We start from the raw sequence: 26,726 nt of genomic DNA on the forward strand, positions 1-26,726 counted from the left end.
CACACATACAAATATAAATACATACATGTTTAAATATTTTAATAAAGCGACACACAAAACTCTTATTTTTACCCAGGATGAAATCTGAAGTGAGTGGGAGCGCAGGTGCTTTATTCAGAAGTGGGGGCCTGTCCCGCGCTCACTACATCACAGGCCATCAGTTGCAAGCTAAAACTGATTGCGGTATAACTAAACCAGCTGATGGCGAGCACAAGCAGAGAGAGGGACTAATTTAGAAAATACTACAGCGGGCGCGAGAAAAGAAAAAGGAAGCAGAAGAGGGGGGATACCAAAGTGGCCCTTAAAGGGTCTTTGGGAAGGTTCGTTGTAAGAGAAGACACAGACACGGGTGCTGAGATCTCGACGACGACAAGGGTGCTGGCATTGAGACGCCTGAAGGTACCGACAGCATTAGCAACAACGGTGATCAGTAGTTCTGTTCGGTTCTGTGTGTCTGCTTGCGCAGGCCAGTTAGGGAGCTATTTCATCACCTGAACACTGCTCCCTGCCGCCACCACTACACACAAGAACCCCCCCACCCTGGGCCCCGCCCACCCCTCGAGACGGTGCGGCATCCAGGTACTGGCCAGGCTCACACCAGCGGGCTGCCAGCAGTGCGCTGCAGGGTGATTGAGCTGCTGGCAAGTACTTTACATACTGCCTGGCATTAGCACTAAGATTCCCAAAGTGCTTCATTTCAATACCACATCTGTACTGCCCAAGAACTGAGTAGGCGCTTGGGTGCTTCATTCTTATTCAAGTAAATGAGTAAGAAACAGAAACTAACACAGCGAGTGGGATAACACACAGTCCTTCAAGAAGAGGTAAAAGCCACTGGAGGGGACAGTGAATCCAGACGTGCTGACCTAGGCAGGAGGACAGTTCGGTCAGGCAGGTGATTCTCCACCACTAACAGTGTGGTCAGGGGAACAGAGCAGCGCGCAGGCAAACCAGGCACGAGGCCCACCTGCGGCAATCAGAAAACCAGCAGCCCCGTCCCTGGTCAGCCAGACACAAGGCTCCAACTCATACAGGTGTCTCTTCAGAGCCAGGACTGGGAGAGCAAGCCTATCAAAATCAGCATGGGGTTAAAACAGGACTCTGACACACAACTAAGCGCAAGACAGACCAGGGGCAGCCCTAGCTGGTAACTTGAGCCAATACAATTCATCAGACAGGAGGCTGCTGTTCACGCCTCAGACATGTAGGTACAGGGGGGAAGATGGACAATTCTGCCATTGTGGGAGGGTTACTTATCTCACCTTGTCGGGATGCAGTCTGTATTTAAGGAGGCAGTCATGAAAATTGGAAAGCCAACGATATTAGTGTATTTTCGGACAAGAACACAAACTAGAGAGTCACTGGAGTTCAATCTGGGAAAACTGTTAGGAGCTACGGTATCTATAGCACAGCACTTTTGCCTTTTTTCTAGGCCTTTTTCATACAGCAAACACTCTTTGCAAAGTCCTATCCTGGTGCAGAAGAAAGTCTATTGCCTTGATACAGCAATGACTGAGGTCTAATTCAGGATGCTGGGTTCTGTTCTTCCCAGTAATTGAAGTTTTCAAAGTTACTGTCTAAGAAACCTTCCAGCATAATGGCAGCTGTTCCTGACCACAGCTCTCGGCAATGACAGGGCAAGAAGCTATGGGCTCTGTACCTGGTGGTATATCGTATATCGTCATGTGTAGTACTATCCCGACTGGTTGCATCGCTGCCTGGTATAGGAGCTGCTCCGCCCGGGATCGCAAAGTACTGCAGAGGGTGGTGAAGTCAGCGCAGCTCATCACCGGCTGTGAGCTACCACACATCCAGGATATCTACTCAGCTAGACGTCTGAAGAAGGCCAGGTCCATTCTCAAGGACCCCAGTCATCCCAGTCACAAACTGTTTTCCCTCCTACCACCCGGTAAACAGTACCGAAGCATTCGGTCAAAGTCCAACAGACTACGGAACAGCTTCTGCCTCCAGGCAATAAGACTGCTGCTCCTTCAGCTGCAGCTCCTTCAGCAAATCACCCGCAATGGCTACATGGACATACAGGTGTCATTGTATTCATCACACTGCACTACTTGGACGTAATATATTACATACACCGTGGACACACAGCAGCTCTATTCATATTGAGTTTTGTCCGAGTTAATTTTATTCAGTTTCTATTGCATTATTATCTTTTATTATGCAACCTTATTTTGTGATTTTTATCCCCCCCCCAGTGAGCTCGTAGAAAAGACATTTCCTTGCCAGCAACTACTGCTGCGCGCTGTATTGTTGTGCATGTGATAAATAACCTTTGATTGATTGGCTGACTGTATCTACATAGAGGAAAGAACGTAACAGCACTTGTGACACATGCTCGTTGTACAGCAGACTCATCTCCTACCAGCTGGGCATGCACCCATCCGCCTCTGTACAATCCTCTCTGTTGTCCTGTACAGGCTTACCACGAGCTCTCAAGTTCTAGCTTATGACAATACATTTTCGGCTTTTCCTGTTATGTAGACCATTTATTATTTGCCAACTGCACATGCATTAACATCACATAAAAGACCTCCAAACCTTGACTCCTTGCTGATGCCTGCAGTTTCAGAATTGCACGTCGGTCTGTCAGTGGACGCCTGCTGCGATGAGCGAAAACAATAATATACACAGCGTGCACACACGCACACACACACAGTGAGTCTCGGTGTTGGGTCGGAGAGCTCGGTAAAGTGTGATACAGTTTAACGCGCGCTGTGCACGCTGGTTAGAGGGTGCTGGCGGGGCTGGTCCGGACATGTACCTGCTCGGGGATTTCCCGATCTGGGGGGGAGGGTGTCCCCCGCAGGCAGGGGTCTCGAGACAAGCTGTCACGTCCGGGTGACTGAACAATCCGCGAGGCGCGGGGGCCCCGCAGGTGCGGGGCAGGACAGGGGCAATTAGACAGTCGCTCATATGGCGATCAGCCCTGCGGAGAGGATTCGGGGATTCCCAAGAAAAACCCATGGTCTGAGATCCTTTTCACAACGAACGGGCCTCGGTGTTACTGCTGCTGCACGGCTACGACGAGCGCCATCAACTCGGCCTGCCCACTGCATTTCAGAGCCATGCTGACGTCCGTAAAGCTACGGGGTTCATAGGATAAACCACCATTACTTTGTGCTCGCCTGTGTATAATACACGTGCTTTTTAAAACGTATACGATATCCATCCTTGTTAGCAGATCCCTCAATAATAGTGCTGGATTTGAACGCTGATGCATGCAGTTCATGTTCGGTGACGATAATGATGATGGTTATTCTTAATTATGATAATTAACATAATTAATGGTTATTATTTATACAGTGCATTATAAACTACATTGTTATCCAATCCTACTCTCCCTTCTCGGTAGGTATTAAAACATACGGGATTACGTAATGCTATGCAATATCAGGGATATACTGTTCACTAAACTGCTCTAATCCTGGTGACGATGGGGATAAATTGCATTTTGTGTTCTGAATTAAAAAAACCGCGCGCAGTACCGGCAGTTCTGGGGGACACAGTTCAAGCCGATGCGGAGTCATTCACAAAAACCAGGAGCCGCTCAATCACGCGCTGCAGCCGCGCGAACCCTTCCACTCGCCTGTCCCGAGCTCCGGCCTCCGTCTCCCGGGAAACCGCCCCTGGCGCAGCTGCCGGCCCCGAGCTGTCCGGCCCGGACACGGACAGTTCCTGACCGCCCTCTGCCCCCGCTGACACCGGGGCTGGCCCGGCACCTCCGTCTCTCGGCGAAATAGTTTCACAGCCCCTTCAGGCGATGTGCCAGTGCCGCCTTGGTCGTGAAACAGGAGGGAAAGACTCAGGAGGCAGAAAAGGCTTTTCTGGAACTGGGCCGAAGGCGAGGTACCAGGCCTGCGGGTGTTACCTCTGCTGCCTGTTTGTGAAAAGAAGTCTGGATCAAACCCGTTTATCAAGATAAGCAGTTGTTTGTTTGTTTTTTTAAATCTGAAAAACTCAGCTGACCTCCCAGGTAACATGTAATTCCACGGGCTGTTTCTGCCATTGCTGGGGTGCAAACACAGCACAGCTGTAACAAAAGCAGGCCCAGGGCTCTCATTCAGGGGTGCACATTAACAACGACCCCAGATAAGGGGTGTCCCCAGTCCGGGCCAGGATACAGAAACGTGCCGAGCTGCCGGTGAGCTCAGAGACTGCTGGAGGGTTCACACAGACGCCCCAGGCAGGGGCAGTGCAGACAGATGCCTGGACGTCTGTGGTGCGTCTCTGGCGCACTGCAGGCTTACAGGGATGCCCTCCTCTGCCCTCGATTCGAGAAGAGACCTGCAAGGCCAACAGAGAGACACACCAGAGGTCACAATTTATGATTCCTTACACTTCTATAGCACTTTTCTGGACCCTCCACTCAGAGCGCTCTACAGGTAATGGGGATCCCCTCCACCACCCCCAGTGTGTACCCCCACCTGGATGATGAGAGGGCAGCCATAGTGCACCAGTACGCTCCCCACACACCAGCTCTCAGTGGGAGGAGAGCAGAGTGATGAAGCCAGTTCAGAGATGGGGATTATTAGGAGGCCATGACTGGTAAAGTCCAGGGGGAAATTTGACCAGGACACCGGGGTTACACCCCTACTCTTTTCGAGAAACACCCTGAGACTTTTAGTGACCACGGATGTTATGTCTCATCCGAAGGACAGCGCCTGTTTACATTATAGTGTCCCGGTCACTATACTGCGGCATTAGGAGCCACACAGACCACAGGGTGAGCGCCCCCTACTGGCCCCACTAACACCTCTTCCAGCAGCAGCCTCAGCTTTCCCAGGAGTCTCCTATCCAGGTACTGGCCAGGCTCACACCTGCTGAGCTCCAGTGGGCTCCAGCGGTGAGCTGCAGGGTGACAGAGCTGCTGGCAAAGTGGACACTACAGGGAAGAGCACTGATGAAGTTTCAAGACCAGGACCCAGCTCCTTTCAGGCGATGGCTGGAAGAGATCCTGGGATCAATTAGTTCCTCGCAGCTGAGTGGCCGATCGGCCCCCGGGCACTTGTGATCAGTTCGAGGTGTGCTGCGTGCAGGGCCTGACGTGGACGGCCCTGTGCAATCCAGCTGGTGTGAGCGGACCGGGGCAACGCGGTTCGAGGCCTAGGGTTCGAGCACTCTACAAGTTCCGCTCAGCAAACCGCTCTGCTCAAAGTACAGCGGTGAGATGCGTCTCCAGACTTCGACCCCCGCAGTGCAGAGCTCGTGCGAAAGCCCACACCTGGCACCTGCTGCTCCACAGCGCTAAACCACCTGGAACCTAGCATCGCCCTGCAGCCCACAGGATCCACAGCCTCGCATCCCAAACTTGAAACACTGTCTACACGTTCCCACTCCGATCCAGCACTGCAGAGGTCTCTGGAAAGAGACAGGTCCACGACAAAGTGGGACAACTCAATGCCGATAACAGCTTGATCAACATCTCTCGTGTCTGGCATGGTTTCTTTTTACTGCCTCAGCGGATGGTGGGACATCCCGGGGACTTAAATGCAAAGCAAAAAGACAGAGCGCGCTGCTGTTTGGAGATAATGCGTGGATTTGTAAAACAAAACAAGCCGTGATCGCCTTAGAAAAGTTCCTGCGCTCACGATTCGAAAGCCAACTGCTTTTTACGAAACGGTGCATGTATCTTATAATGGGGATTGAAACGGGAAAGAAAGAAGGAAAAAGAAAAGGTGCACCCGGTGCGTCGTTTTTGTTGTTCTGTTGTGCACAGCAAACAACAAAAAAGGAGCAGTCAGACACAAGATACCACGACGTGCCCTGCCCGCACCGCCGGCCGGCTGGACCCGCGGCGCTCCGGCTCCAGCGCCAGCGCCGCGCTCGCGCCGCGTACATGTCAGGGCATGACTCGCGCGGGGGGCGGGGCGTCCGCGAGCGGCGGCCGCCAGTGAAAGCGGAGCGGGGCGCGCGCTGCACGCAGAGGCACGGCGCAGCCAAACAGGGAGACAGGGCAGGACAGTCAGGACAGCAGCGGACCGGACAGGACAGCGGGCGAGCGAGCGAGCGAGCGGCTCACGGTCTGCGACCCGTCGGCTTCTGCTTTGCGAGCACAAGGATTTGTTTCGGTCACCGTTTCATGTAACGCTTCGGTGAGTGAGCGAGAGCTCTTCTCGGTTTCTGCTGATGCCAGGCGCCTGACCGCTAGCCAGAAGTTGGGCTGGTGTTTTGTTTTGCTTCGCTGCAGAGTAAAGGGTGAGCTCCTTATATGCATTGCGGGACTGTGCGGCGGGTTCGTGTCCGGCACTGTTGTGGTCGCGGGTCGCCCAGGGCAGTCTGATGTGAGTTTTCCTGGGGGGGTGGGTGGGTCGTGAAGGGGTGACATGTAATACTTTGAACTCCGAGCGTAGCAGCCCTCAGCAATTCTGACACTCAGTGTGTTGTAATTCTCAACGTGCGACCCCTGCAGTCGCGCGGTTTTAAGGTGGACTCGGGGAGTCAGAAAGCGAAGGGACGGGAGGCAGTTTGATGCTGGTGGCTGAATGCGGGCTGTTGTTTTATGGCGTTGGTCCCGCAAACGTGTGCCCCCGCGCACGGCTTGTCTCGAAAAGGCAGCGAGGGCACCACTGCAGTGTCAGTACCCGGGTGGTTGTTCGAGGGCAAGCGAGGACAAGCGAGGGGCCAGGTCCAGCGTCCACACGTCGGAGACGCGGTGTTGTGGTTCAGAAAGCTACACTGTCCGCGACGCGATCTGTCTCTGCGTTCGCGTGTTTTCGGCGACAGACGTGTCGCGGCTCTGCCCTGCCCTGCTCTGCTGGCGGGCTGCGGGGAGACTCAGCTGTCCCGCGGGGTCCCCACTCGGCACACGGTGGTGTGGAAGACCGGACATGGGGTGGCTTTCGCGTCTGTTTCACTGCTTTTTGAGAAACGAGATCGCAGTCGTGTGAGAGACGGTGTGAGACAGAAGGGAATCAGGGCGATTCTAAATCGCGTGTGAACTGGCGGTGCAGAAAAGCGCGTTACTGTCTGTTAAAGGCTCTTACACTGTCGCCGGCTCTGCGCGCTGCAAGTCACCCCTACAAGGCGTTGAAATCAGGTTTTTATTTGGGCGCCTGACCGGCGCACGACCGGTATTGATCGGAGCTTTGGAAATGCGTGGACGATATAGACCAGTAAGTGGGTCAGAGATCAACGACTGCTCCTCTGTCGTTCTGCTCATCGTCTGCACACCCCGGCGGGACTCGTAATGCCTCGGAGCACCTAAATCCCGTGTAGAAAAACTCGCGTGTAAACGCACGTTGGGCAAATTGGCGTTTCTTGGTCTTTGGCTTTCATGAAGCACACGTCGCAGACGGCTGATGTAACTTCAGATACATGCATATATAGTATATTTACACGTCTTGCTTCAGTATTTCCATTTTATTTTTTAATGGAGCGTTTCTCCCACGTAAACACTTTTTCCACTCGATGCAGCGACCGATAATGTTTTCGGTGTTGCAAAACGGAAATTTGAGCGTTCTTGCTTTCGTATAAAAAAAAGGGGCAAAAGATCTCGCTGGAGCGCGTCTGTTTTTATCGTGGAGGAATTGTGAAAGAGGGGCACGCTTCTCTCGAGGCGTGTCGTCGCGTGTTGCGCGGTCTTGGCATGTGTGTGTGTGTGTGAGCGCGCGCCGCAGCCCGGATTTGTTTACAAACAAGCACACGCACACGAGGGCGCTCCGCACTGCCCTCTGGCGGCTACGTGTGACACAGGCTCCCGGCTCGGGGAAAAACACACGGCGTTTGGCGGACTGCCCCGTGCCCGCGAGTGTTGACGGATTTCTGCGAATTTTATCAGGATGGCCAAGCAAATAAAAGACTGTTGGATACATCCACCAGAGACGTGCGAGATGGGCGCGTGTTCCTGAACACACCCCCCCTTGCAATAATCTCTTCTGGTTCGTAATATTTACAAGTTAAGCAATATAAACTTCGGATTTGTAGGAGAAAAGCAATGTAAAAAAACAATTGGGATAGTTACATATTTTACTTTATAAATTGCTTCTAGGCAAACGAGTAGCGATAAACCAACAATGCGAGACCTTACATGTGTTTTGCTGTGGTGGTTGCTGAATGGCACCTTACTTTGGATTTTTACAGGGGAAGTTTCAGTTCCAATTTTAATGCACATAAACATGACAAAGTTTCAGTGACAAAGGCGACAAACTGAAAGCGCAGTTGTTCATTGAATGCAAAAAAAAGGGCACTAACGGAAAATCTGTTGGTTTCTCCAACCAAAATTAGATCAGAACGATTTCCTGTCTGGTTAAAGTCCTCGGCTGCGCGTGTTTTGTATCAAGGGGAAGCGAGCATGAAAGGCAGATTTCTTGACCCTGGTACGGTTTGGATCAGACATGTTCACGGAGCCGTTTCTCCCTGCGCACGCTGCAGTTCACTCGGCCTCCACTGGGGGGCGACACCCACGTTGTTTTTATCGTTCCAGCAACGTGCAGGAGTGGGGTGGGAGGGTGGGGGGGGTTGTGGGGGCAGCGCGCATCTGTTAAGAAGGAAATCAGAAAAGGATGGAATCGCTCGGAAATCCGTCAACCAAAAACAAAGACGTAAATGAAAAAGAACACACTCAGACTTGATTTGTCATTTTTTTTGGGCCAATAAAAGATGAGATGTTTCTCACGGGTGTGTGGATGGACTTGCCTCTCCCTAGCATGCAGGTTATTCGGGAGCCACAGGCTGATCCCAGAACCTCATCGGGGAACGTCCTAGCGAACCAGCACTCGGCCCGCTGGCGAGCTCAGCTGTGCAGGAACAGAACTGCGTCTCCCCCTGTGTGGCAGCCAGACTGCTGCCGGAGTTTTAAGGACACCAGGTTCTCCATATGCTCGGCAACTTTATGTACATTTGAGGGGACAGACGTGTTAGACCGACCTCTAAAGCAGACGTAGCTAATTGCTCAGGCCCTGCTGCTGGTAAAACCCGGAATGGGTCAAAATGCCTTGCATCGGGAGCCTTATTGCCGCCCGGCTCTGCTTGACTGAGGCCGCTGGGCGATCTGCTGCCCTGCGGTCCGGGATCTGCTGCCCTGCGGTCCAGGATCTGCTGCCCTGCGGTCCGGGATCTGCTGTCCTGCTCCGTGTGGAGTGACGGATCTGTCTCCTGTGTTGTCTTTTCCCGGGACGCTGCAGGCGAGCCCCGTCATGGCCCGCGCACAGAACGACGGCATCGAGGGCAGCCGGGGGCACGGCGGGCGGCACAGCTGCAGGTTCGAGGCCATCCGTGGGGACTCCTGGCGCCGGGGGGGCTCCTACTACCCCCGCATCTCTCACCCTCCCTCCCGCCCGTTTGTGGAGCCCCTGCGGGACGTGGCCACCCAGACTCTGGCCCCAGGCGTCCTGGGCGGCGTGCCCACCTGCACTGCGCCCCACGCCCGGCCAGGGGGAGCCCCTGCGGGGACCAGCAGAGCCAGCACAGGTAAGCGAGCCGGGGTGCGGGAGGACAGCGGGGTGGGGGGGCAGTTCGGGGGAAAGCAGAGCTGAGAAACGCGCTGGAGAAGCAGACGCATCTGCAGACACATCTGCCTTGTATGTTGACTAACATCAGGTTTACCCCGGTGTCCTGGCCAAATTTCCCCCCTGGACCTGACCCATCATGGCCTCCTAATAATCCCCCTCTCTGAACTGGCTTCATCACTCTGTTCTCCTCCCCACTGAGAGCTGGTGTGTGGGGAGAGGACTGGTGCACTATGGCTGTCGTGTGGTGCTGCACATTGGTGGTGATAGTGGGATTCACCATTACCAGTAAAGTGCTTTGAGTGGAGTGTCCGGAAGAGCGTTGATAAGTGTAAGGAATTAATATCACCCTAAAACAGCACATTGCTTCCAGACAGCTCCCAGGTCCACTCAGCTTGCTTTTCAAGTGAGTACCGGGGGTAATAGGCCAGCCGGAGTGTGATGCTGACCATATCTCCTCCGCCTCCAGTGTCAGATGGTTGAGAAGATGGTGGCCCTTGCCCCCCCATTCCCCCAAGGGCCTTTCTGGCCTGAAAAGGAAGCCACCTAAAACAGCACAATGGGCCCCCGACACCGGGCACCTGTGGTGGGCAGAACCAGAGGCCAGTCGGCCCGCAGTGCCCTGGGAGTCTGATGGCCGCTCCCTGGCCAGTGTCCTTCGGCACAGACTCGCTCTGCTGACGCCAGGGGGCGCTCACGTCCATACAGAGGGAGCCCAGGTGGGCGTCGCAGCTCAGACGGGCCGGGGCAGTCCCAGCGGTGCGGGAGAGGTCGCGGGGAGTTCGTCTGACCCCTCTTGACAAGAGGGCGCGACCCTCACTCAAAAACGCTCGGGTTTTTTTAAACGTCACTGTGCGGCGTATTGTGTATTTCGACGGTTCGTTTTACGTACCCGAAATTACTTCTGGAAGCTTTTAAAGAAACTCAGAAGCTCTGAGGTACAAGTACAGAAAATATCGAAGGGATGATGCAGTTTCCTCTGCTGCTTGATTCTGATGGCTGGTTTGCATTGGCCTTGAATTCGTCTTCAGAAGGACTGGAGGTGTGGCTGTCAAGCCGTGCTGAAGATGGGCCGTTGGCTCTTTCACTCATTTAAGTGGGGGTAGAGATTTCCCCCAGACTTTTCGAGCACGAAGAAGCAGGGGTAATGTCTCCCCAGTGGGTGCAAGACCCCATCGTCCCGATGTGTCGAAATTCAGCGAGCGCAGTTAGGCTGAGCTGCCCCTAGGGCCGCGCCGCCGAGCGGGGGAACGCTGTCCCCCCCGGGAGCGTATGGGCCGGCCCGGGCACGACACGTCCGCGCTGTCGCACAAGAGAAGCCCCGATACCGAAAGCCCGGCCCGTTGTTACACAGCGAAAGAGAAAAAGTGGAAGTAAGACTGAGAGCTCCCCGCGAAGCGCCTTGACGATGACAACAGAGGCACGGATCTGGGGCGCTGGGGCTCGGGGCCCGCCGGCCTGGCGCTTTCAGGCGGGGTGTGTAATACCCGTCTCGCGGCGCCCCCCGCAGGCTGCCGCCGGCTCGCCTGGTGGGGGCTAGCACACAGCAGGGAGTCGCATGTCAAAACCCCTAAACAATGGCGTTAATGCCGAGGCGCGCGGGCCCGTGTGATTTCATCTGCACGGGGTCGAGTGCGCCAACACAAACTGGCGAACGCTGGCGCAGGGAGCCGCGCAGAAGGCGCCCCAGCGAGGGTCAACAGAGCCAGGAGCGCGCTCTCCTCTCCTCTCCTCCCTTCATTCTTTATTGTCTCCATATTCCTGCCTCTCTCTGCAGGCCTTTTTCTGCCCTCTCCCAGGACTCCTCTCTCTTTCCTAAAGTCTTCACCTCTCTCTCTGTTTTTTTTTTCCCTCTCACTCTCTCGCCTTCTCCTGTTTTTCCTCCCTCTCTCTCTGTCTCTGTGATGCTGCTTCTCCCTTCCTACTGACAAGGCCCGCCTTGCTCACCTCGCAGCCCGACCTATCCCAGCCTGCTCGGCGGGGCTGCCAGCCAATGAACGAAGCCCATTTCTATAGGCTCTGGGCTGCGGTTGCCCTGGCAACAAGCCAGCCTTCTCCTGCTTCCCCATTCGGGGCAGCTCTCCTCCGTCTGAGCACCAGCGTGCGAGCGGACGTACAGAGCCCATGCCACACCATAATGAGAAAGAAAACGTCCCGTTTCTCCCATGCCCCTGCCGTGAAGCTAAAGCAAGCCTTTCACGTGAGCGTCTGCTTCTGGCCTTACGTTTTGCGCAATAAAGCCAGACTACCAGACAAGACTTCTGCATGCTCAGTGTGTGTGCTTGTTTCCCCCTCTCTCTCTTCCACGTCAATGTTATTCAGAAATATCCTTATGGCAAGGAAGTGTAATTGTGGTTATTTTTTCAGTTGCATTATTACAGCCAAGGTGCTGCAATACCTGTGACCTAGATTAGCCGTGTCAAAGAGGTTCTTAACACTGATGCAACAACAAGGTTGAAAATGAGAAAATAAAGCCTTGCTCCCACACGCAGCGCATGCCTGCACAAACAGAAGTGATCTAGACTCTTTAAGCAGATTAAGAGATTACATAAAGTAACTTTTTTTTTTTAAAAAAAAAGGAGAAGGTTGATTATAACAGCAGAGCAACAGAGAAATCGGCCCTTGAGGAGAAGGAGCGGGTTCGCACTTGACTGTTGAAGCAGCTGGGGCTGAGACTGACTCAGAGCTGTTTCCTGTTGGTTTCTGGGGGCTGGGGGGAGGTTCTCCACTCCCTGTCCTGGACAGCCTCACACCTGCAGGAGCCTCAGGGTGGGGGCAGATGTGGGAAACATCTGGACTTGCTAGTGATGAATTAAAAAAAACAGCTTGGACCGGTTGGGTCATTCTGAACGCGCAAACAGGACGAACACAGGACAACGGACAGCCCGGCGACACAAACACCAGAGGACAAAGTGCTGAAAGAGGCCGTCAGTCCAGACAGTACTAGACTCCTAAGAGCCTTAAGAAGTCACAAGTTAAGCAGGCGATTCGGGGAGGGAGGGGGCTGGAGTGTCTATCTGTGCCTTAGAGCAGAGCGTCCTAAGTTCATCCACAGGAGTGACACGAGGGAGGGCTCAGGCCTCACTTGAGACTCACAGGGCCCTGCCATATTTAAATGAGCTTCCCAGCACCAAAGCAGACCCAGGCCTGCTGACGCCCAGCCAGTGAAGGAAGTGTGCCTGGGGCATAAGGAGCAGCCTCTGCGCCTCCCTGCGTTACATCTACAGCACACGACCTTTCCTCATTTCAGCCCGAAGGCTTGGTCCTAACGCCCATCCCTCATTGCACTTCCTGTGCGTGTGTTTGCAGGAGGAGAGGGGGCCGCACGGGGGCCGCAGACGGTCGACGAGGACAGGCCTCTGCCCGACCTGCTGCTGGGGAGGAGCCAGGGCCCCACGGACCGTGGCGCGTCAGAGGACGAGTTGTCGGGGAGGGTGGCGGAGCAGCTGAGGATCATCGGGGACGAAATGAACGCCATCTACCTGCGGAGGAGGGTGGGTGCCAGACCGGGCTAGCCCAGGAGGGGGAGAGGGTGGGATGTTTGTGTTTGGGGGGGGGGGATTCTGACCTGAGATCTGCTCTTACATTACCATGGGTTTTTCTGCAACCGCCTTCGCCGCGATTCTGTGGCGGGTTTCGCCGCGGCGCCCAGGCCTGGCAAGCTTTACGGCACTCCTGTACACAAAGGGTGGCGGGGGTGTGGAACACGCTCCCCCAGCCACGGTCCTGGAGCCGGGTACCCCGCGCCCTTTCAGGCTGCTGCTGCCCGAGGGCCCCAGATCAGTCATCTGCTGCAAAAGCAAGTGAGCGAGATGGGCCGGGCGCCCTCCTCTCCCTTTCTCCCTGTCCCCCCTCGGGTTCTCGTGCCTCTCCGGCAGAGTCTCTGGGAGGGAGGCCGAGTGGCGGGCTGGGTGTGAGGCCTCCGCGCGCGTGCGAGCGAGCGAGAGTGATGTCAGCCCGGCGCGGAGCTGGGGGGGACGGCCGGGATTAGCCAGTGTTTACTCACTCAGCTGGCACAGGGGCTTCTCACGCGATGCCTGTCTGCCGCCCGGGGCGGGGCTGGATACGCTACCTCAGTTGCGACACTCGACCAGCAGTGACTGATTTGCTGTTTATCTTTTCGCTGAGCCTGAAGGCGAGGGAGACCGAGAGACAGCCCGATATGGCACACGGCCAGACCCATGGAGAACTCCACTGTATAGATTTATTTATATATTTTTAAATGAGCATCCTAAAAAATAAGCAGTACTTCCCTTGCTCCCTCTTTGTCCAAGGTATAAGCACAGCTCTTGTGTTATACTCAAAGCCAAACTACTCCAGATGTTGTTGGTGTCTCTGTGTGCTCCATTTTGTGCAGGGTGTTCTGCGCCACCCTGCCTGTGTCAAAACTAATTCAAGTTAGTAAGGCAGGGCTGTGTGTTTTGCCCTTATGCAAAACCATGATGTTTAGAAGGTTCATACAAAAGTAAAAACCACTGCACAGGGGTTTCTAAAGAGGGGTGTAAATGCTCTCGCCTGTGTGGGTTTTCAAAATTTTAACAAGTGCTCCTCAGTGGATTAAAGGCAAGAAGTTTAACCAACACACAGTCTTGTCGCTGCTTCGCACTTCCTGGCACGAGTACAGCACTTTGCTTCTACAGCTGTGTGGTCGGTGACAAGGAGCCAGAAGGCACAGAGAAGTCGTAAGGCGTTATTTACAAAAAGGGAGAAAAAAAGGGCTGATTAACTTCCTCCTTCAGCTCAACAACTGAAACCAACCCGCAGGACTGGAAAGACGGGCACGAGATCGCACTCTCCCCTCTCTCTCTCTCCCCACTATCGCTTATCTGTCTCTGCCTGCTGTCTCTCTGTCTGTCTGTGACCTCCTCCGCCCTCTCCCCCTGCCCCTCCTGCGCCTCTCTCTTCCCTGTGTCTGTCGGGCTGCTCGTCTGCGTCCGCCGCTCTCTCGGTCTCCTGCCCTGGTGTTTAAAAGCGAGCTGCTATTTTAAGCCGGTGAGTCAGAGCAGCTGCTGTCGTGTGGCGCGACGCGTCTCCTGACTCCTGGCGCACAGCTCGCTCCTCACCCCACAGCGCTAAGGCACGCACACACACACAGACACAGACACCTGCCTGTCTGGCTCTCTCAGTTTCCATGTAGTGTCTGGTGTTTATCAGTGTCGAAGGGGTGGAAAAGTACGATGATATGCACAATGATGTGCAATAAAAGGAACAGACAGGTGCTTCCAAGACAGAAGTCAGAGAGTTTTTTTTTTTCTGTTTGTGTTTTGCCTGTGGAAGAGGATGTACTTGTGTCACATGTTTAAACAGTGGCACACAATAGGTAATCAATTTAAATAACCCACGGGTGTCACGTATGGGTGTCAAAAAAACGATAAATCTACAGTGGTTGTGGTCTGGCACTCCAAAGTTTGTGCTAGGCATCATGAAATGAAGTTTAGATTGATCACTTTATTGGCCATCTTGCATTAGGAATTTGTCTTTTCACAGACCCCAGCTTGCTCTCCATAAGACACACAGACAGGGAGAGAAGCTGGGGGTCAGAGCGCAGGGTCAGCCATTGTACAGCGCCCCTGGAGCACCTGGGGTTAAGGGCCTCGCTCAGGGGCCCAATGGAGTAGGATTCCTCTGCCTGCTGCGGGACACGAACCGGCAACCTTCCAGCCACAGGCGCAGATCCTGAGCCACAGAGCCAGCGCTCGGCCCGGTGCCACTGCCTAGATGCCAAACAGATCGCCCAGCTCTCTCTCCTCACACTTCTCATTTAATAACATCAGTCCTGCTCATCGACAGTTTTGATACTTGACCAAGGCTGGGTGAAGGGTATACATTGGATTGAGCAAAACCCCCTGCCCGCCAGCTTCCAAAATAGTCCACATGCCAGCTAGTCCCGCACCCTTCCACAAACATGCTTCGAATACCGGCCCTCTGCGTGAGGGTCTGCAAGCCGCATTCCTGCACGATGAAACAAGAGACGTACCAGATGCCTTCCGTTTCATGCCTGGTGTTGCCTCACTGACATTTTACTTCTGCAAGTAGACAGACTCAGACAGATACAGCGGTTTATCTGCTGTACAGAATGTACATGTACACTGGGATTCTTATACGCACCGTTCATGCTCCGGACATGCACAGAGCAACAGACAGCACACCACACCATCTAAACAGTACATTACAAAACAGTTCACAATCAACAGTGACAGTATGTACAAACAGGAAACAAGCAGAACAATAAATATGCCTTTGCCAAGCCCCAACCAGGAATCGCACCTGGGACTTTCCACTGTCCCGAAGTGTCACTAGAGTGGCAGATTGGTGATGTGTCATATTTTTAAAAAGCAGACTCGATGAGAATAGAACAGCAGCAGCACAACGCCCCTCCTCCCCTCCGAGGTTTCCACCTGAGGTCATTCCCAGGCACCGGGCAGTGAGGAAGGACTGCATCGGCAGCCCTGGGATTAGGAACCAGGAGAGCTGCCCTGGAACGGTGTCAAGACAGGACAGGATGCAGGGATGTGGGGGGGGGAGGCAGGGGAGTTGGAGGCCGTGACAGAGCTCTTCGGAAGAGACACCCTCTCTAACCGCCCTGCTCTCTCTCTCTGTATTTTCAGAACGAAGCCCAGCCCTGGCAGAACTGGCGCGGACTGTGCAGAGAACTGTTCAACTTCATCACAGACACGCTTGCTGCACTCTACCTGCCGGGACTGAGATGAACTCGGGGAGAAGGGGAAGGAAGTGAGGGCCGGGGTGGGGGGGGCTGGCCTCCCCTTTCTTCCACAGACACCTGAGGCCGTGGGAGGGGGTGATGGAGTTGATATTTGAGGGTCACGTCCGCTGGATCGGATACCCTTTTTCGTTTTTTTTTTTGCTCTTTTTTTTAAAACATTCCGAGAAGAGATGTAGCATCAGGACGCAAGTGCTGGATGATTCCTGTGTTTCCTGGGGGTACGCCACTCTCCCCTGCTTGCCAACCCTTCACTGGGACTCTGTACCGGAGCGGACAGGCACATTTCTGAGTCAGGACACGCTCGGCTTCAGTTCCACAGGTATCTTCTCTATAAAGACGAGCCGCACCAAGACAGCACAGGGGGACTAACACTAAGGACAAAATGGACAAGCTGTGCAGGGTCGTACACATACGCTCAAGCATAATACTGATACGCCGCAGGAAGCCCTGGAAGCACTGTGGGAAAACTGGACAACTGTACTGTGCATCGCTCCCTTTCATGCAGCAGATCTCCCTGGGCACCCAAGTGCACCCAAACCTTCTGCATCAGAAATAAGGCTGGGAAAGGCTGAGGGACTCTTCAACCTGTCTCATTCTCTGACCGGCTGTGGCACGAGCCTCATCACCGTGCCGTTTCCCCGAGAGCTGCTGGAAGGATGGCGATCTACCCCAGAAACAAAATCACTCGCAAGGCAGTGGAAATCGGATGTCGGGTGGTCGGGGGTAGACGAGCCTCCCCAGACTGGCCTCGGGCTTGCTTGTAATCCCGGTTCATTCTCTCTGTTCCCCTATAATGGGATAGAAGTTTTTTTTCAATCAGTTCAACTTCACTGGAACTGGGCTGGAAGCAGTAAAAAACCCCGAAGAAGCAGCAGCAGAAGTAACACAGACATCAAAGGAGCAGGTAAAGGTTTAATCTCATGCTGAAAGGAAAAGAGACACAACGTTTCGGCTGTGGAGTCTTCTGCAGGGGAAAACTCAGGTCCACACCTGAAGGAGGCTCCACAGTTGAAATGTTGTGCCTTCCAGCATGAAATAAACCTTTACCTGCTCCTTTGCAGCCTATGCATGCTGACGCAGCTCCCTACTAGGACTCAGTACAGACATCGCTATTCTACAGGGGATTGCCAGTCACAGAGCGCCTCGGCATGTACTAAGAGGCTATTTGCTGATACACTGCAGATATCGGTATTGTTGTGGATACCTGACACTGGAAAATGAAATTGTTATATGTAAATACAGTTCATTTTAAGCATTTTGGTTCAAACATGTTAACCTGAGTTCTCTGCCTTGCCCTCCTGTTCATCGGTAGCCCTGAAAATGGTGCTCCAACAGTTCACTCCTGGTGATCCAGATCAGTGGGGAATGCTTATCCTAGAGTTGGCTGGACCCCAGAGGACTGTTCCTCAAACTCCTGCTCTCTCTCTCGGGCAGCACGCGCGGAGGCAGCCTGGGATAGCCAGATGAGCAGGGCGCTGAGGCTGGTGGTCGATCAGACCCCCCCCCCGCCAGAGAGAGGGTCCTGCTGGGCTGCCAACACGCTTTCTTCTGCTGCCTGGTCAGACAGCAGGAGCCTAAAACTCCTGTCCCCACTGCGTTGCCCGCTGGGAAAAAGGAGAAAATCGCCTCCCTTTCGGGAACGCTGACACGGTAAAAAGAAGGAGGTGCCTTCTCGGAAGCAGAGAGGCTGGCCTCGGGGGACGAGTCGCAGGGGCGGCTTCCGGATCCTGTCCGGACTAAATCCCCCCCCCCCCCAGGAGGACTTTGAAAAAGTTTAGTTCCTCCTTTGTGGCCGGTTCTTGGTCAAGCGTTCTGTAGGGCGTTCTCAGAGGTCGAAACGATGAAACGGTCACAGCCCTTTCCGAGAAAGTCAGGTATTTCTGCCCAAATCCCAATCTCGATCCCAATCCGAAATCTCCCAGGTGACTGGTCAATGGAGTCACTCACAGGGGAACAGGCGGACGGGGAGTGCTGACCTGTGCCACTTGGCCAGGCGCTGTTACTTGGTTTACGGTTTATTTATTGATGTAATTTATTCTGTGGCCCGATCCCATGCTGAGCATTGCAAGTGCAGTCCACTGATCGCCCTCCACCCTGGCTGCAGCCGCCCAGTCACAGAGCTGGGCTGGGGCTGCAGGCCGTGACCACTGAATTCTCTGTTGAAGGGTTGGCATTGCAGTACTGTATGGAGTGCCGGTTGGAAAAATGTCGTTTTCTGATAAAGAGTTGTGTACATTTGCTATTTGACATTTTTTTTCTATGTGAATTTTGTACATCTTTTACCCAGATAATAAAATAAAACAAACATATCTATGGAATTCATTCTTTTTTAAGAACATTGTAGAACAACATCATCCCTGTGCAGACCACTACACCACTGATCATTACAGAGCGACACTATCCCTGTACAGACCACTACACCACTGATCATTACAGAGCGACACTATCCCTGTACAGACCACTAAAGCACTGACCGTTACAGAGCGACACTATCCCTGTACAGACCACTACAGCACTGATCTTTATAGAGCAACACTATCCCTGTGCAGACCACTACACCACTGATCATTACAGAGCTACACTGTTCCTGTACAGACCACTACACCACTGACCGTTACAGAGCGACACTATCCCTGTACAGACCACTACAGCACTGACCGTTACAGAGCGACACTATCCCTGTACAGACCACTACCTCACTGATCATTACAGAGCAACACTATCCCTGTACAGACCACTACACCACTGATCTTTATAGAGCAACACTATCCCTGTGCAGACCACCACACCACTGATCATTACAAAGCAACACTGTTCCTGTACAGACCACTACACCACTGATCATTACAGAGCGACACTATCCCTGTACAGACCACTACAGCACTGATCTTTATAGAGCAACACTATCCCTGTGCAGACCACTACACCACTGATCATTACAGAGCAACACTGTTCCTGTACAGACCACTACACCACTGACCGTTACAGAGCGACACTATCCCTGTACAGACCACTACAGCACTGACCGTTACAGAGCAACACTATCCCTGTACAGACCACTACCTCACTGATCATTACAGAGCGACACTATCCCTGTACAGACCACTACCTCACTGATCATTACAGAGCGACACTATCCCTGTACAGACCACTACAGCACTGACCGTTACAGAGCGACACTATCCCTGTGCAGACCACTACACCACTGATCTTTATAGAGCAACACTATCCCTGTGCAGACCACTACACCACTGATCATTACAGAGCAACACTGTTCCTGTACAGACCACTACACCACTGACCGTTACAGAGCGACACTATCCCTGTACAGACCACTACAGCACTGATCTTTATAGAGCAACACTATCCCTGTACAGACCACTACACCACTGACCGTTACAGAGCGACACTATCCCTGTACAGACCACTACACCACTGATCTTTATAGAGCAACACTATCCCTGTGCAGACCACTACACCACTGACCGTTACAGAGCGACACTATCCCTGTACAGACCATTACCTCACTGATCATTACAGAGCGACACTATCCCTGTACAGACCACTACACCACTGATCTTTATAGAGCAACACTATCCCTGTGCAGACCACTACACCACTGATCATTACAGAGCAACACTGTTCCTGTACAGACCACTACACCACTGATCTTTATCGAGCAACACTGTCCCTGTACAGACCACTACCTCACCGATCATTACAGAGCGACACTATCCCTGTACAGACCACTACACCACTGATCATTACAGAGCGACACTATCCCTGTACAGACCACTACAGCACTGATCTTTATAGAGCAACACTATCCCTGTACAGACCACTACACCACTGACCGTTACAGAGCGACACTATCCCTGTACAGACCACTACCTCACTGATCATTGCAGAGCGACACTATCCCTGTACAGACCACTACACCACTGATCATTACAGAGCAACACTGTTCCTGTACAGACCACTACACCACTGACCGTTACAGAGCGACACTATCCCTGTGCAGACCACTACACCACTGATCTTTATAGAGCAACACTATCCCTGTGCAGACCACTACACCACTGATCATTACAAAGCAACACTGTTCCTGTACAGACCACTACACCACTGATCATTACAGAGCGACACTATCCCTGTACAGACCACTACAGCACTGACCGTTACAGAGCGACACTATCCCTGTACAGACCACTACCTCACTGATCATTACAGAGCGACACTATCCCTGTACAGACCACTACAGCACTGATCTTTATAGAGCAACACTATCCCTGTACAGACCACTACACCACTGACCGTTACAGAGCGACACTATCCCTGTACAGACCACTACCTCACTGATCATTACAGAGCGACACTATCCCTGTACAGACCACTACACCACTGATCTTTATAGAGCAACACTATCCCTGTACAGACCACTACACCACTGACCGTTACAGAGCGACACTATCCCTGTACAGACCACTACCTCACTGATCATTGCAGAGCGACACTATCCCTGTACAGACCACTACACCACTGATCTTTATAGAGCAACACTATCCCTGTGCAGACCACTACACCACTGATCATTACAGAGCAACACTGTTCCTGTACAGACCACTACACCACTGACCTTTACAGAGCGACACTATCCCTGTACAGACCACTACAGCACTGACCGTTACAGAGCGACACTATCCCTGTACAGACCACTACAGCACTGACCGTTACAGAGCGACACTATCCCTGTACAGACCACTACAGCACTGACCTCCACCCTGGGCTGCACACAATCTGGTCTGCTGAAAGTTTCCTCTTATTTCAACTGGTGACACAAAATCTCTTTTCTGCTGCCGACACAGAGTGCTGGAATTCAGTATAGAAAGAAGTGTCTCCCTTCTATGTGTGAAGACCTATGGGATGTTTGTTGATGGAAAAACGTTCTACAAGAGCAAAATGAAATAAATTATTTCTCAAATCAAATAAAGACATATACAGTAGGTCGAATAAGTATGGGAAGTGTAGATGGCACACCAGCCAGGTGCTAAGTTCACCAGGCAGGAGGCTCTGCTAAGAATAAACAGGACACAACTATCGTGGGATCAGTTTGGAAGTCAGAAGGCACACGTGCCATTTAAAAACATGCTCCCCTGAGATGACTCCAGCGCATCTGCACACCTACACAAACACAGGAAAGGGCACAGCAACCAGACCCTGGCACAAACGGGCACAGACGCCGACACAAACAAACTCCTGCACCGTTCCCTCCTGCTGCCAAGGCACTAATGTAAACCAGGCACTGCTGCCACGAGCCCGAGGGCCCAGGCAAGTCCAGCTCCACGCTGCCCAGCGCCAATCAGATTCCTGCGCCAGGCTTCTGGACATCAGGCCCGGACTGCGTTTCCCAGCATCCCCTGTGGGGACGGAGAGGAGCGCTATCCTGACATGGCAGTTTCTGGGGGCTGAGACCTGTTTTGGGTTACATTGCTAGGCAGACAGATGCCGAAAAGACCTGCGGGCTTTAACATCAACAGAGCTCTGCTCTTGGTGGAACATCTCAAGATCTCCTCAGTAAGGATCTTCGGAATGAGAAAGTAATGTCCCCGAGAGCCCCACGCACTAGTGATGTCTAAACCTTCAGGAGGCTAGGACTAAGCGCCGAATTACGTGTCTGTTAAATAAACAAAAGCTTAAGATGAAACACATACAGTATGCACTTGGTGCTGAGAGTCAGTCACGAAAAACCAAATCTACAGTATCTGTGGTTCAATTAAGGGTCCATTTAGGCACAGACTTGAAGAACACAGCGAGCCTGATCCCATGCATTGAACGATTGGCAGGAACAGATACTTGGAGGTGAACAATAATGAACACTGGGCCAACAGGGTCACTGAACAACAACATGCACACCCAGTGTATTAAGGGACACTGGGTTTGTAAATATTACATTTTTAATAGTTTAATATATAATTAAATAAAGAACACAGGTGAATACTAAAAACAGGAATTGCAGATACTGGAAAGTACCGGGCTATAGACAACTGCAAACAGACACATGGCAAGATTGAACCCTGGGCTATATTGGTCACTAGACAATGCTGAAAACTGAGAAATAATGAATATTAGACAATATACAGAACATCAGACAAGAATAGGCATTGTATTGAACATGGGAAGACAACACTATTCCAGCTGCACATTCTATCCTGACAGAGTTCTGTATGTACTCTGCCCTAGTGCTGGCAAAAAAAAATACATTTATTTTTTTTCCTCGAAGATGCCTAGGGCTTCGATGGTTCCCAAAATGTCGATATTTGCATAGATACAGTATGTAAAAAAGATAAAAAGAGATGGTTCTGTTTAAATGAAACGCCTAAGCAGATTAGTACAAATGTACGGTAAATTGTTGCCTGTAGCACTCTTATTACTGTATTACATCCAAAATAATGACTTCAATAGTTTTAATATGTGGCAAATTTGTTTGAGTGGCGAGTGATGTAATACAAGTTCGACCTGTTTCGGAATTGCAAACAATGGGGAAGAAGAAAACAGAGCTCAGATAACAGGGATTATTAATATTGTTTTCAGGAAAATACCAGTTCAAGTGCTTAAGTAAGTGGTTAAGGGCTGTGTTTTTAAATCCCTTTCTGCTGAAGTACAATTTGAACAGGGTGCTGCGGAGCTGTGCGCGCCCTGGTCCTGACAATACGATATGGCATATTGCCACACAAGAGTCAGCTTTTAATGATTCAGCAGAAAGATGAACAGTCAAACACACAAAAGAGTCAGTTTACCCGTACAGTCAGGGCAGGATTCTGCCAAGAAGAACGTCTGGCACCGTGTACGGTTCTTGAAATAAAGTTATAAATATGGCAGGCTTCTATTACTATGAGATGATCATGTCTGTGTATTAATTATGTTAATAATTAATAAATTGTGTCATGATGTGTGTATTAATCTCAGCTAAATATCAGACATTGCTACTGTACTAGTCAAATCAGGGTTTTGTGGATTTACAGAAGGTCTGAGTCCTCAGTATGGTGAGGAGTGTTGAGTGCATTCTGGTGGCTCGTTGAGCACTGTTAGACTCAAAGAATATATGAAAAGAAGAAGATTATTTTAGCTACAACACAATGCATTGTGCTGCATTTAGTAAAAGAAATCAAGTACTCTATATAATTACAGAAGTACAAATTCTCGTACTTAATGTGATCATGAAGGATCTGTAGCCTGTAGAATTACTTAGTCAAACAAAGGATCTATCATCAGCCAGGAGGATATTTCAGTGCTGCTCTGCATTCATGACTTAGAAGGCGTTGTACTATGATGAAGAGATTCTGAACAGAATTCAGCTCCCTCTCCAGGTATTGCACATGCAGGAATGCGTGTCGCCTCCTAATTTAACTGCATATGCAATGTGATCCAATGGGAAATTTCTTTGAAATAATAATTTAAAAATATCCCCGTTACACAGGACAATAACTGGAAATATCTAGACAATGCAAGACCAATAGCTAATGTACACAATGAGCATTTAACTCAGGTGCTCACTAATGAAGAAGCCAACAACATGCCAGTGGCAAGACAAGGTTGCCTATTAAATTGTTATTAGTGTAGAACAAGAGGAAGTGTTTCAGATATTAGAAGCACTCGAAATCAATATACCCCCAGGGCCTGATGGTATCGTACCACATGTACTCAAGGAAACGAAAGAAAGGTCAGTCAAAAAGAAATAAAAATCGTCAGTCTGAAACTTAATGAGATTTTGTACACTTGCAGGCAAACGGTTGCAGTGAAACCAAAAAAAAAACTTGTTTCAGTGGCAAACACGCCCTTTGTGTTTTGTCACACCTCTATCATCTGCACCAAGCATCTCTTGACCAACATCTTTATCCTAAAATTACTGTCTGCATATTATGAAGAAATTCTGTATTGGAGGAAAACTGTGGTCTGGGTCTAATGCACACGTGTTTGCTCTGAGGTAAAGAAGTGATTTTCCTGACTCCAGAGCTCACAAGAGAAAAGATTACTATGGGTTTAAAACACCATCGGATGTTCTTCGTGGCTCTGGCAATGTGTCCTGCAACCCATTCGTTCAAAAAGCCTGTGGCGAGTGCTGGCACCTGGTGGAACACCAGGAAGATCTTTAATACAAATATCACACACAGTGGGTACAATTGCATTACCCCAAATAAGGAGAATGGCTTCTACTGCCCCCAGTCTTGGGTGCTTTCTCAGTGCCCGTGTGACAGACTCCACCTATAAATAAGGTGGCGGCAGGGATGTGGACACATTAATAACTCACAATGAAGACACTATATCGCGCAGGAGGCTTTCTTTCAGCGGTCCTGCAGGTCTTTATAGCCAAAGACCCCAAAGTTCTCACAGTGCGTGCATGTGTGTGTGTGGCCTGTGACACACAGGTGTCCCAATCAGGGTGTGTCTTTCTGTGTGCCCCTTGCGTGCTTGCTCGACCCTGTATCGGATCCAGCAGTTAGAAGCTGGACAGATGGCCAAACGACCATGTGAGAGAGCGTTCAATGAATCACCTGCAGCGATCCACTCATCACTAAGTGTGTGTCTATTGACAAACGACAGAGGCCTCTAGTGGTGGTGACAGCTCTGACTGTCCCCTTAAAGACTAGCCTATCTCAGGGAAATGCCTGTAAACCAGCCCCCCTCACACGCACCCCCAACCTCAGGGGAACAGCCTTTACACACACCGTCAGTCTCGGGGGAACGGCTTGAATGTGCTCGCTATCTCATGGGAATACGTTTGACACACCCCCCTAACTTGGGGAAGCCCCTCGAACATTTATACCCTGCTATGGCAGGAGTGCCTCAGACGAGCTTGTAATGCACCCCTTATCTCATGGGGATAACTTTCGTGCAACCCCTATCGCAACAGGAAGACTAACGTGTGCTCCCCATGTCAGGAGGATCACTTTTACATCCTCCCCATCTACCGTGACGCGTGTCCTTGTTTGTGAGCTCCACTACCAAAGCCAGAGCTTCATGCCCTTATAACACCACCTCTCCATGGCAGGCGTACTCAAAATCGGCTGCAAGAGTGAAACACCCACCACCCGCCACTGGCGTGTACCCATACCTGCTGCCCACAGGCCGCAAAGAGGCCTCGCAGCAAGAACAGGACCCCGCAGGGGTACGAGCGAAGCTGGGACCCGCGCGGGGCGACTGTACCTGTTTGCACGGGGGCATGTGATGACAGCCGCCGCCGTCGTGCTCTAGCCTCTCAGAAAGCCAAATGACACACGGCCGCAGGCGCTGGCGTCTGCCCGCACGTCCCATCTGTCACCCCTCCCCCAGCAGCTGCTCCGGAACGGGCCTAATGCTGCTCCAGGTCAGGCAGCCACCCCACCGCAGCGCGCGCCGCGACACGGGACCCCCCCCGGAGCGACTCGGCAGTGCTCAGACAGAGCCGGGCCAGACACACCGCAGACCGGAATTAAACCGGCAAATCCGGACAGGCCCCGTTGGGCCCAACAGCTAAACAACATCCGATGTCTAAACCTAGCCTGCCGCCAGACGACCCCAGGAGGGATTTCCTCTGGAAGACGTGGAAGTTACAGACCCCAGAGCAGGACCTTCCCCCTCTGGAGTTTAGCAACACAGGGTGCTGACCCGCTCGGACAGCCGTACGATGAAATCTACAGTTCATTCCGTCAGATTACTGAAATTTGGTGCGAATAAACATGGGACGATAGCATACGTATTGCAATGGGCAAAGACATAACAGCGCCAGGGGGGTGTGCAAAATGTTTCAGCAGTGTCCTCTGCTTCTGTTGGCCATAGGAATGGATGCGTATTGCAAGCTTACCGAATTTTTAAAGCATCGCATGCTTTCGATTACTTCTGTAACACTCGGAATCGTGAATCGATTCTTTTCCTACTCAGCCCCGGGCTGGACCCGTCAATCGAAAGAGACGTGGATTTAGGCCTGGGACGCCCGCACGCCCAAGGGGAAGTCGAGGACCTGCGGACGTCCTCCTCCGGCTCTCCCGCTTGTTAGCGGCACCGGTTAGCGGAGTGGCACCTGCAGGATCCCGAGAGGACACCGGCGAGATACTGCCTGCGAGCAGCACCCCCGTGTGTCTGCGGTGCTCGGCAACACAGTCCTTGACCACATGGCCAGAACGGAGATGCCAAGAGGCTGAAATCTGCCACTCAACAGGGAAAGAGGGATGTGCACTGCGAAATCTTCAGCATTAGTACAGAGGATGGGGTCCACAGAAAGCAGCACCGTGGGAGCCACCTCTAGCAGAGACAATTATACCCCGGGCTCAGTGGGGATGTGTCCCCAGGAGCGATATTTCTTACCCATGAGCAACATGAGGGCTTCACTGGAGTATCAGTAATGGCATCACTGGTATTTTACCACCAAACAAAATAAAAACCCAGTTGAATACGGAAGAGAACGTGTTTTTAAACACGGATATGTACAGTTCGGCTGTGCACCGGCACGTTCAGTCAGGCAGGCCGATCACCAGACTCCGCCATCACTCCTCCTGCCC

At 52.0% G+C, this 26,726-nt stretch overlaps 1 protein-coding gene across 3 annotated transcripts; it reads left to right on the top strand.

Moving 5' to 3' along the window:
* The first annotated feature begins 5,940 nt into the window (after window positions 1-5,940).
* bbc3 (BCL2 binding component 3) lies at window positions 5,941-18,497 on the top strand. Of its 3 annotated transcripts, none has more exons than XM_088912383.1 (4): window positions 5,941-6,113; window positions 9,144-9,429; window positions 12,777-12,961; window positions 16,076-18,497. In XM_088912383.1, exons 2-4 carry the CDS (start codon window positions 9,156-9,158, stop codon window positions 16,175-16,177), a joined length of 561 nt encoding a protein of 186 aa, XP_088768509.1. In that variant the 5' UTR covers window positions 5,941-6,113; window positions 9,144-9,155; the 3' UTR covers window positions 16,178-18,497. The 3 variants fall into 3 exon arrangements, with proteins under 3 accessions (XP_088768509.1, XP_088768511.1, XP_088768512.1); XM_088912385.1 differs by lacking the exon at window positions 5,941-6,113 and adding an exon at window positions 6,198-6,302; XM_088912386.1 differs by lacking the exon at window positions 5,941-6,113 and adding an exon at window positions 6,468-7,898.
* The last annotated feature ends 8,229 nt before the right edge of the window (window positions 18,498-26,726 follow it).

Source organism: Atractosteus spatula, chromosome 3 (assembly GCF_055471065.1).
Source record: "Atractosteus spatula isolate fAtrSpa1 chromosome 3, fAtrSpa1.hap1, whole genome shotgun sequence".
NCBI classification, from domain to species: domain Eukaryota; kingdom Metazoa; phylum Chordata; class Actinopteri; order Semionotiformes; family Lepisosteidae; genus Atractosteus; species Atractosteus spatula.